This window comes from Phocoena phocoena, chromosome 3 (assembly GCF_963924675.1).
Source record: "Phocoena phocoena chromosome 3, mPhoPho1.1, whole genome shotgun sequence".
NCBI classification, from domain to species: domain Eukaryota; kingdom Metazoa; phylum Chordata; class Mammalia; order Artiodactyla; family Phocoenidae; genus Phocoena; species Phocoena phocoena.
In genome coordinates, this window is record NC_089221.1 from 62,491,505 (window position 1) to 62,504,263 (window position 12,759).

The 12,759-nt window shown below is 35.4% G+C and overlaps 1 protein-coding gene across 3 annotated transcripts in view; it reads left to right on the top strand.

Moving 5' to 3' along the window:
* SCAMP1 (secretory carrier membrane protein 1) overlaps window positions 1-12,759 on the top strand; it is a 130,368-nt gene that overhangs the window by 67,691 nt on the left and 49,918 nt on the right. For all 3 annotated transcript variants that reach the window (XM_065875597.1, XM_065875596.1, XM_065875598.1), the window contains one exon: window positions 12,472-12,573. In XM_065875597.1, coding sequence (XP_065731669.1) covers window positions 12,472-12,573 — 102 coding nt within the window. The remainder of the gene's footprint in view (window positions 1-12,471; window positions 12,574-12,759) is intronic.

Consider the following 12,759-nt stretch of genomic DNA (forward strand, 5'->3'; position numbering starts at 1 on the left):
TCGATCTTTTTAGATTTTCTGTTTCCTCATGATTCAGACTTGGCAGGTTGTATGTTTCTAGGAATTTATCCCAGTATAAACTCATGTATTAAATTCTTAATTTCAGTAGTTTCTTGCACTTTTGCCATGTGTACTTGAACATTTTTTAAAGATTTTATTCTCTCATGAAATTTTGTTAATGTCTTTGTGTGCATACTTCAGTATCTAGAATACTCTGAATTTGTTTTGTATTGTCCATATTTTACTCTTGGTATTTAATCATATGGTGCATCTCTTGGTATACTTAACAAGATTTGATTGAATCTGGATATGGTGAATAAAGAATTGTGGAGGATTCTGATGATGTTCATTTGTTTCAGAGCAAGTTCGCCTTTGCCATGCTTGTCAGCTACAGTATAAGTCAGGGGTTGAGTTAAGGCTGAGTTGCAGTTTTGTTTAATTTCTGTCTATGTCTGGTTCTGCCCTAGTCATAGAGGTTAACCCTCTAGGTTTTTAATTGAGAACCTGATATGTTCACTTGGGCTCCTCCCTCAGCAAGTCCTGGACTCACACAGTATAGTCCTGTGATCCCTAGAGGGGAGAAGGGAGGGAGGACAGCATCCTGTTAGAGGGTCCATGACATGAAAACTATTTCATAATAACATTAAGATGTTGTTAAGTGTACAGTGGAGTTTTCCAGAGGCTTACATGACTTGCAAAGAGTTTGAATGTAGAAACAGAAAAGAGAATGCAGCTATCTTCTATTAAACCAGACATTAAAGAGGTTTGCAAAAATATAAACTAATGCTACTCTTTTTGCTGTTTTTTTTCCAGTTTTCATGAAAATGTTATTTTATTGTAAGCAATTTATTATCTAAAAAGTTAGTTGAATGCTTTAAATATTTCTCAATTTTAGTTTCTCATTTTGTAAAGCAAGAGCTACAACCCACATAAGCAAATGTTCTTTGAGATGCTCAAAAATAAAGAGGTCCTGAGACCAAAAGTTTCAGAATTGCTGTTCTAATCCTTTTCCCATTAGGGGACACTGCAGAAAAGTCTCCTCTGCTTTCAGAGGCTCTGCTTATCTCTTTAGCTTCTGTATTTGGTACATGCCTTGAGAGAAAAGTTGGCTGCATGTTTGGGCCAGTTTTATGCTTCTCACTTCTCACTTCTCATCAGCATTTTGTTACAGTGCATCCTTAGTTTTGTGTCGCGAGTCCTGTGAATCTGTCAAATCTCAGTTGGTTTGTCTGTTCCCTGGAAGCAGCGCCCTCTGCAGGCAGAATCTGAATTTTCAACTTATTGTCTTGCATTCAGCAAAAATGAATTGAGGCCATAGAAAGTCAGCTTACATTTCTGTAGTTCTCTTCCACTCCAGAATCATGATCTCTCTATTCCTGGATGCTTCAGCAGATTTAAGCAGATTTTTTTTTTTTCCCCCCATTTTATCCTGCTGTTCTAGTTGCTCTTGGCAGGGGTGTGTTTGACACCAGCTTTTCTGTCATATTAAGAACTGTAAAAATAAAATTAATTTATTTGGGCCTTAGCATTTCCGTCTCTGCTTACATTGCTAATCTGTTCTTGCATACTGTCTAGTTTATCCATTAGAACCTGTAGCGTATTAATCATAGTTGTACATTCCTGATCTGGTAATTCCAACATCCTAGTCATATCTGACTGTGGTTCTGATGCTTGCTCTATCTCTTCAGACTGTTTTCTGCATTTTAGTATGTCTTGTAATTTTTACTTGATAGCTGGACATGATGTACTAGGTAAAAGGAACTGCTGGAAATAGACCTTTGGTCATGTGATGGTAAGGTGTGGGGGAGGGGAAGCGTTCTGTAGGCCTGTGATTAGGTCTCAGTCTTTCAGTTAGCTTGAGCCTCTGGACTGTGAACTGCACCAGTGCTTCTCAGTCCTTCTTCTCCTCAGGTGGGACAGGCTGGCCTACAGTGGGCTGGAGTTGGGTATTTCTGTTTCCTCATGTAAGTTAGGCTCTAATGAAACCTCAGCAGGTTGGGCTGTGGTTAATTAGTTTCTCCTGAGGGCAGTCCTTGTTAAGAACAGAGTGCTCTAGAGTATTTGCAGATGGTTCCGTTTCCCCACCTCCTCGCGGAAGCATGAGGGGATTTTCTCCTCTAAAGAATTCACTCTGAGAACCAGATTGAGCTGCTGTTGGTAAAATTCACAAATGTGTGGGATTCCCCATATGACTAGGTCTCCCTGGAGTTTTTAACTCTTCAGAGTTGTCCACTCTGAGCCTCTTGTCAATTACAGTTCAGAATTCCTCCCCTGGCAATGGTTGCTGCAGAGGTTTCTGCTTATGGGTTTTTGCTCTAATAACTTTTGATTCTCTGTATTCATCTATCTGTCTCCCAGTTTTGGGGTTGCAGTTTGCCCTCTGGCTTCACTTCTCTTTCAGATCTAAGAAGAGTTGTTGACTTTTCAGTTTGTTCAGCTTTTTACTTGTAGTTAGGATGGTTTGCTACTTCTAAGCTTCTTCCAGGTATACTTTTTCTTTTTTAAGATTTATTTATTTATTTATTTAATTTTTGGCTGCGTTGGGTCTCTTACTTGCGGCATGCAGGATCTTTCATTGTGGTGCACAGGCTCATCATTGCAGTGCGCAGGCTTCTCTCTAGTTGTGGTGTGCGGGCTCCAGAGCGCATGGGCTCTGTAGTTTGTGGCATGCAGGCTCTCTAGTTGAGGCGTGCAAGCTCAGTAGTTGTGGTGCGCGGGCTTAGTTTTCCCGTGGCATTGTGGGATCTTAGTTCCCTGACCAGGGATCGAACCTGCATCCCCTGCATTATAAGGTGTATTCTTTACCACTGGATCACCAGGGAAGTCCCTCAGGTATACTTTTTAAAAGTAAGCTATCTCTGGGCAGTAGACAGTATATTTTTGGTCCTGTTCCTTTAGAACATACTTAGTATCTGTAGGGATATTACACCTTTTATGTTGGAATATTTTGCTAATTGAAATTAAAAATTAAATATAATTAAACTGTAACACTATTTTAACATCTTGAAAAGTGTTATACTAGTGTATGAACCAGAAAGTCAATCAGATTTTTTCTGTAAAAAGATACTTTATATTTGATTTTAAGTGTAAAAACATCCAAAGCTCAGGAATTGATATTAGTTCATTTTTATGTTGTTTAAATAGTCTTTCAAGTTAGTTTAATGTACGTTAAAATACCGCCTTTTGTAATTAACTTGACTCTTTTTCATCCTGTTTGTATAACCAGAAAAAGAGAATTTTTCTTTTTTGATTCCAAAGTGAAGTCTCATATTAAATTTATCTTAAGGAAGGGTAATATTCTTTCTATACCTGCAAGAGGAACCTACTGCTTAGTTTCTTACATGTGTATATAAATATATAGTGCTTTAGAGTCCACAAGTCTTGTTCAGTACTTTATATTGTTTAATGTTTAGAATCTTTCTAGTGGATCATTAGTTGCTGAGATTTTCACCTAGGCCTTCAGACTGGAAATTTAGGGCTCCTGTTTTCCTTTCTACTTTATAATGTTTACATTATTGTTTAATTTTCAGAGAATCTAGGTAACTTAATATCTCTGTTCAGTGGGGTAATTAATTTTAGAATACAGTTGAACCTTGAACAAATGGGTTTGAACTGCCTGGGTCCACTTATACATGGATTTTATTCAATAAATACTACTACAGTACTACATGGTCCATAGTTGGTTGAATATGTGGATGTGGAACCTTGGATACAGAGGGCTGACTGTAAAGTTCTATACGGATTTTCGACTGGGGTGGGGGTGGGGTCCGTACCTAACCCGTTGTTCAAAGGTCGGCTATATTTACTGGCAATGTTTATTTCTTGAATGGTTCTTTAACCACAGTAGTTAAGAGCTTACTATTCATTACAAAGTTCTGTACCAGCTGGGTGTTGAGAGTGAGGAGAAGGAAAATGGTCTGTTAAGTTTTATGTGGCTTATTTTATAGTAGTTTTTCTAGTGTGATGAAAGGACCCTTGATATTCTCCTTGCAGAGAGCTTAAGGTTCTCCCTTTTCTAACTGTATATCTGTGTAAAGCTGATTTTCTTAATTTTCAACCATAATAATATAGAATAGATTGAGGGTAGAAGCTGATATGAAAATCCATAGAGAATGTAGCAGTGCTGGGGATTTAAAAACTCTGAAACTGACACCTCCTTCTGTGTACACTTGAAAGAATGTATATTCTGCTTTGGTTGGATGAAATGTTCTGTTAATATCAGTGTGGTCAAAATGGTTGATAGTGTTGTTCAGGTCTTCTGTATTCATACTGATTTTTGTCTGCTTGTTTTGTCAGTTCCTGAGAATTGACAAAATGTTGAAATGTCCAACTTTAATTATGGATTTTTCTCTTCTTTTAGTTTTATCTTCATGGACAGTCTTGTTAAGTAGATATATATTTATGATCTGTTTTCTTTGTGCTTTGAATTCTTTATCATTATATAGTTTCCTTCATTATCCCTGGTATAATAATCCTTTTTTGTCATCTATTTTATCTGATATTATGACAACTATTCCAGCTTTCTTTTAATTTATGTTTGCATATTATATCTTTTTCTATTCTTTTACCTTTAACCTACTAATGTTTTTATATTTATAGTGACTTTTTTTGGTAGGCAATCTTTATTTGGGTCTTGCTTTTGCATCCAAGTTGGCAGTCTATCTATATTAATTGTGCGTTTATGCCATTTACATTTATTGATCTGATTAGAATCTGTCTTTTTACAAGCTATTTTCTATTAGTTCCAACTGTTGTTTCTTTTTTATTCCTTTTTGTCTACTTCTGGATCAATTGAGTATTTGTAAATAATTTTATGTCTTCATTATTTCTACCTCTTATCAAAATCTTTTTTAGTGATGCCTGAGTTTTTATAGTATACATTTTTAATTAGTCTTGGTCTGTGTCCAAATTATAATATTCCTATTCATGTGTACTGTAAGGACCTCCCAAAAGATTACTCCCATTTTCTTCCCCAATTCTTTGTGCTATTTTTGTTAGGTATTTTATTTTTACATACACTAGAAATACACAGTGCATTGCAATTACTTTTGCTTCAGACAGTTGTCTCTTGTAAAAATTAAAAATAGAGAGAAATGAATTTTATAATGGACTTCATTAAAGCCATTTCAGCACTTTTCATTTTCTTGTTTAGACCCATGTTTCTGTCTCATATCATAATTGTTTTGCCAGAAGAATTTTGTTAAATATTTCTTTTAGTACAAGTCTGCTGGTAACCAGTCCTTTAGTTTTACATTTTAATTTATTATTTATTTATTTATTTTTTGCCGTACGCAGGCCTCTCACTGTTGTGGCCTCTCCCGTTGCAGAGCACAGGCTCCGGATGCGCAGGCTCAGTGGCCATGGCTCACGGGCCCAGCCGCTCTGCGGCATGTGGGATCTTCCCGGACTGGGGCACGAACCCGTGTCCCCTGCATCAGCAGGCGACTCTCAACTACTATGCCACCAGGGAAGCCCTAGTTTTTCATTTTTGAAAGATATTTTTACTGGGTATAAAATCCTGAGTTCAGTTTTTTTTGTTTTCTTTCTGTATTTTAAACACATCACTTTGATGTATTCTGGCTTGCAGAGCTTTTGATGAGATGTCTATTTTTAAAGTTTTTTTTCTCTTTCTGCTTTCAAGATTTTTTCCTTATTTCTGATTTTGGGCATTTTGATTATGATGTGCATGTTTGTGTGTTCGTTTGTGTGTGTTTTGGTGTGTATCTTTAGTGTTCTCTAATTTTCTTGGATTTGTCATTTGGAGTATCTAGTTAATTTTGGAAAATTCTCAGTCATTATCTGTTCAGGTAATTCTTCTGCCACTTCTTTTTTTTTTCTGGAATTCCTGTTATATGTGTGTCAGACTGCTTGATATTGTCCTTCAGCTCTTAGATACTCTGTTCTTGTTTTGTCCACTCTTTTTTAATCCTTGCATTTCAGTTTGTATAGTTTCTATCTTCACGTTCACCCTCAGCTGTATTGAGTGTATTGATGAGCTTGTCCAAGGTATTCTTCATGTCTATTACCATGGTTTTCATTTCTACCATAGTCATTTGGTTATTTTCTATAGCTTACTTATATGCTGAGAGTCCTCTTCATTCATGGTATCTACCTTTTTGACTGGAGTCTTGAACATATTAATCATAGTTATTTTAAATTTCTTATTTAAAATAAGAGTGCTAGATACCTCAAAACTCAAGCTGTATTATTGTTCAGTATTCTTTGTTGACAGAAGTGTCTTAGAGGCATATTTGTAGGAAAAAAATATATGTTCTTAAGTTTTCTCTTTGATAAGAGCCTTGTGTAATATGATGAAAACAGTTTAATTGTGACCTAGAGTCTAACCAATGTTAACTTCTATTTTGCTTTAAATTTATTAGTTTTGCTGTTCAAAGGTAATTTGAAAATGGTTGGCTATTGGCTGAGTTTAGCTGTTTAATGCTTTCTAAATTGAATGGCAATTCAACTGTGAGATTTTAGTTGTCACTCAAGAAAATCTTTGACTAATAAGTAAAAGTTTTAGTAAATTTTAGTCCTTATTTTCTTATTAGCTGCAAAACATTATTCTTTCTATTGTATCCTCCCTGACTTTTTCTAAAAGGAAGCATTTTAAAGAACCTAAATTATTACAAATGAAAAAATTTATAATCTTCTCATATAAGAAAGACTGAGCATTTGAGATTAATTTAATATAGATAGTGATATTCTATTGATTGATAATTAGCTTTCTTGAACAAGATGGAATTAAAATAATATCCTAGAGATAGTTTTATCACATGGTTAAAAACATCAGGATACACAGAGAGGTCTCAGCATTTCTGTTACTAGCTCTGTTTTTGGATCATTTAACCTCTCTAAATCTGTTTATTCATCAGTAAAATGGAGCCAATATTAGTGTCTACCTCATGGGGGTAATGTAAGCATTAAATGGGTAATGCACGTGTTTGCCATGGTTCCTGGCACGTAATGTTGAACAAATGTTAGCTGATATTGCAAAATAGGGAGTCAGTTAAGTATAGAAGATCCAAAGCTTGAATGCAGGTTGTGGACTAGGTTTAAAATTGTCCAAGTTTAAAATTTCATTACATACAAACTTTTTATTATGCCCCCTGCTTTTAGCAGAACACAAATAGAAAGAAAAAGTCTAGGGTCCCTTCCATCCCAGTTCTATGCATTTTAGTTTAGGCTAGTGAGTGTTCTTAATAGATTTTATATCACAGACTCCACTGTGAATCTGAAATTTGTGATTCCTCTTCCTAAAAAGATACAGACATGCAAAATATTATGCACAATTTGGGTGGATTTGTGGTGCTGCCTTTTAAAGCCTACTTATGGAACCCTGTTCTTGGAGAAAGAATTGATTTTGGCACAAAAGCATTAGGGGGAGAATGAGGCTGGTTTAGATAGCCTTGCATCTCAAAGTGACTAAGACAAGGAAAGCAGCTGTATTTCTTAGGTTCCTTTTTATTCTATTGCCTTTACATCATCTTCATCATCAGGAATTTCATGTATTACTTGATTCTGGTAGTAATGAAGTTACCAACCATGTCCCAGAAATTTTCAAGATTTTATCAGAAGCTAAATGTCACTTCTGTAAGCAGAAGATTACTTCTGTGAGCAAAATTGTTTGCAGTGCAGTACTGTACTGGTGTAAGAGAGGTACCAACAAGTAACATTTATTGATTGTTTCCTATGTGCCTGTACATCCCCCACTAAGCACTTTACATGTATTATTTCATCCATATAAAGGTAGATTCCACTGTTGTTCTTATTTTGCAAATAGAAAATCTCAGATTTAGGCCTGAATTTTCTTTGAAGTTACACAACTTTAACTGGAAGAGTCTGGATTCAAACTCAAATCTTTCTCTAAAGCTACATGCTGTTAACTACTATGCTGAGTTACCAAAGGTAAAACGTTTAGTACTTTAGTTAAGTTGTACCCATTTATTGTAGTTAAATGTAAAATTTCTGTTCTCCCTTTTAAAATAATGAAATACTTTGTCTTCCCTGATTCCTCAAACTGTAGTTGTGATTAATCTCTGTTATTGATATGTACTGTGAAATAAAAGATTTATGTGTTCTTAATACAGTTTTTCTGAGATTTTAAATAATAATTTAGGGAAGGACATTTTTATGAAAGGTGTACTATAACTTGTCAGTATGCTATTTGAAGACAATTAAACCAAAAACAACTGGCTTATTTGAGATTAAGTTTTCCAATAGGCTTTGATCTGGAAGAGCCAGGATGGCAAGCAATAGGAAGCTTTTATTATTTAGTTATCTATTCTGATGAAGAAATTGGTTACATAGTTGGACCTGTTATGAATAAATATTCAAAATACCACAAGTACTTCACTGTAAACTGAGGTGGATTACAAGTTAAAACTACTTAGCTTAAATCAATTGATAGTGTTTTTCTAACTGTAGTTCTACTCTTTCTTCTTTGGGTTAAAATGGCTCTGTACAAGCTGGGTTGTTTAAACAGTCGGCTTCGTAACCTCTTTCTATATACAAGACCCATCGCCTTTGCTTTGGGATGCCAATAGACATTGTCTACACCCGCAATGATATTTTTTCTTCTGGACCTTTTCTGATTCTGGCTCTGGTACAGCCCTCCACTTGAGGGGTGGGGAGTGGTTATCTGGCCCTGTAAGAGCTTCGCAGCCTTACCTGGCTCTTAAAGCAACTCAAATGAACTTGAAATTCATGTGATGATTGTATTGTTTAAGTTTACACTTTACAGAGTTTTCTACTATTTAGTATACGGGAAATTATTTATACTTAATGTGCTTTCTAGCACTATGACTACCTCAGTTTTTTGCGTATGTCTTTAATAAATTTTAGCCTTTCGGCAGGGAATTGCAACCTGGTATTGTAAAATCGTTTTCACAGGGGAGTCAGATTCACTTTTTTATATTGTTTTGATGTGAAGAACTATATTTTCAGTGACTGCTTGTATAGTTAAAAACAAAGTAACCTTTTAAAAATTTGAATTTGATTTTACATTTGTAATAATTTGGATAGATTAGATAGAGGAAGATTTGTGCACTCTTGTAAGAGTCCAGATAGTTGAGTAAGTGCTGGCACATGGAGTTTAAATTTCAGAGAAAGTTGAAATATTTTTAAAATAATCATTTATATTAGCATGGTAAATGTACACAAAATGAATTTTACTGTCTTCTTGTCCAGAAACAGGAAAGTTGGTTGATAAAATGAGGCAAACAGAGTCTATCGAGAAAGATATTTAGCCTCCTTCAATAGTAAAAGTAGAAAAAATGAGTTTTAAGGACTCCAAGGTTTCCATTTCATCAACTTAGTATACTAGCTGTGCTTTTATAGGTACTAACTATACCTATAAAAGAGGAAGGCGAACCAATTTTTACATTCCTCCATTTGTATTTGTTTTAGAGGTAGTTCCTTTTTAGTAGGACAGCTTAAGTTTTAAAACATATTCTGTACCTTGTAATAGATTTCTTAGAGGTGGTTGTTAGGCAGTTTCAGCTTCTAGACTATATCTGTGAGCTTGGAACTAAGTAGAAAGATCCCTCTTCGGTAACTGAAAGAGCTGTTATGAAGCCTTTAGAATTAGTCTATTTATGAAGCCCTTTTTCAGAGAATATATTACATATATAATTTTAACCACTCTGATATTCTGGTTTCTTGGTACATAGATAATAAAGCAAGATAATAATTAACAAGAAAAAAGAAAATATGTATGAGCCATGCTCACATAAACAGATGATAGATAAATGAAGTGGAAGGGACAAATCTTCTCTAATGAAGACTTCCAAAAATGTGTTTTGGGGTTGGAATAGTCACTAGGATGAGCAGGAATGGAGTAAACTTAGGACATTTGAAAATCTTGCCAAACAAATCAAGTTCAACAGTATGTTTAAAGATACTGTGTCATGGGGCTTCCCTGGTGGCGCAGTGGTTGAGAGTCCGCCTGCCGATGCAAGGGACACGGGTTCGTGCCCCGGTCCGGGAAGATCCCACATGCCGCGGAGCGGCTGGGCCCGTGAGCCATGGCCGCTGAGCCTGCGCGTCCGGAGCCTGTGCTCCGCAACGGGAGAGGCCACAGCAGTGAGAGGCCCGCATACAGCAAAAAAAAAAAAAACAAACAAACAAACAAACAAAAAAAAGATAGTGTGTCATGATCAAGTGGGTGCAGCTTATTCTTGGAATTCAAGGTTGGTTTAATATTAGAAAATTAGTTATTGTAATTCACCATATTACAAACTAAAATAGAAAAACCATATGATCATCTTAATTGATGCAGAAAAAGCGTCTGACAAAATCTAACAACAATCACTTTCATGATAAAAACACTCAATAAACTGGGAATAAAAGGTAACTTTCTCAACTTGATGAAGGGTATCTATGAAAAACTGTAACAGCTAACATCATACTTAATGGTGAAAGACTGAAAGGGGTTTCTGCTTAAGATCAAGGACAAGATAAGGATGTTCATTCTCACCACTTATATTCAAATTGAAATGGAAGCTCTAGCCAGTATAAACAGGCTGGAAAACCAAGTAAGAGGCATCAAATTAGAAAGGAAAAAGTAAAACTGTCTTTATCCACAGAGTACATAATCATCTATGCAGAAAATATAAATGGAGAGATATGCCTTGTTAATGGATTGGAAGACCCAACATTATGATGATGTGAATTCTCTCAAAATGGACCTATAGATGCGATGCAATCCCAATAAAAATCCCTGCATGTTGTTTTATAGAAATGAACAAGGTGATTCTAAAATGTGTATAGAAATGTAACAGTCTAGAATAGCCAAAACAACTTCAAAAAAGGGCAACAAAGTTGGAAGATTAACACTACAAATTTGAAGACTTACTAGAAAACCCAGGTAATCGTATTGACATAAACGTTGACATATAGAACAATGAGACAGGATAGAGCGTCCAGAAATAAATGCACCCATATATAGATTACTGATTTTTTTTTAGAAAGGTACAAAGGTAATGCAGTATAGAAAGGACAGTCTTTCTAAGAAATTATGCTGGAATAATTGCATATCTGTATGCAAAAAAGAACTTTAATCCATACCTCATACTATATTTTAAAAATTAACTAAAAAAGGGACATAGACTTAAATGTAAAACCAAAAAAATATAAAACTTCTGGAGAAAGACAAGAAAAAAAACTGTGTCCTTGTCTTTGGCACAGATTTCTTAGATACAGCAATAAAATCAAGATCCATAAAGGAACAAATTGATAAGTGTTGTCTTTTTACGAACTCCAATTTTTGTTCTTTAAAAGACACTCTTGGGATTTCCCTGGTGGTGCAGTGGTTAAGAATCTGCCTGCCAATGAAGGGGACACGGGTTTGAGCCCTGGTCTGGGAAGATCCCACATGCTGCGGAGCAACTAAGCCCCACGCACCACAACTACTGAGCCTGCGCTCTAGAGCCTGCGTGCCACAACTACTGAAGCCCGCATGCCACAACTACTGAAGCCCATGCGCCTAGAGTCCACACTCCACAACGAGAGAAGCCACTGCAATGAGAAGCCCATGCACTGCAATGAAGAGTAGCCCCTACTCGCCGCAACTAGAGAAAGCCTGCACGCAACAACGAAGACCCAACACAGCCAAAAATAAAATTAATTCATTTAAAAAAAATGTTAAACTTATATCTGTGTGTTCTAGCCATTCCACTTCTAGGTAGTTACCCAGGAGAAAAAGAAATACATGTTCATATGTAGACATATGCATGAATGTCCATGGCAGCTTTATTTATGGAAGTAAAAAACTAGAAACAATCTAACTGATCATCAACAGGTGAATGAATAAACAAACTGTGGTGGTACTATACAATGGAATACTACTCAGCAATGAAAAAGAATGGACTTTTGTTACATGCAGCAACATGAGTGAATCTGAAAATGTGCTGAATGAAAGAAGGCAGACAAGAAGAAAGTGTAGACTGTATGATCCCATTTAAATAAAACTCTGAAATACGAAACTATAGTGACTGAAAACAGTGGGTGGGGAGGGAGGGATTAACCAGGAACACAAGGAAAAATTTGGAATATGTTCACTATTTTGATTAGAGAAGGTTCATAGTTATATACTTATGTCAAACCTTACCGAATTGTATATTTTAAATACTTGCAGTTTATTGTATGTTAATTATAATTCAGTGAAGCTATTTGATAAAAAATGAAAACAAAATAATTTTTCTTTTGCCAAGATGTTTTGTGGTGCAGTTGGAAATTGAAAGGACAAAGTGAGGCTGGAAGAATAATAACAAGATGGTCTAGTATTTGGATAAATGGTTCACATACATTATTATGTTATTATTTTAATTTCAAGTCTCAGGTAGTTGCCACTGGTTTTTAAAAATATTTTTTAATGTTTGAATGTCAGTCTACAAGTGAATGTAAAGGCATTGAGAACAATGACATTTTCCCCTTTCTTTTTCTCCCTACTCTCTTTCTTTTTAAAAACAGGAGTGACAGTTCATTCAGATTCTTTGTATTCTTTTTCGTCTATATTTGTCAGTTTGCTGTACATGTACTCCAGGCTGCAGGATTTCATAATTGGGGTAACTGGTAAGTCATTTACTTTAATTACTCTAGTTATAATCTGTTCATCTAGTATCTTAATATAATTTTTGGATTCCTAAAAATATTTGACATAGAAAAACCAGATTAGCAAAAGTATACAAATAATAAAAAATGCAATTTAAAAGTTTCTTAAGGAATAACCTTTGAAGGAATTTAAGAAAAGGCTACCTG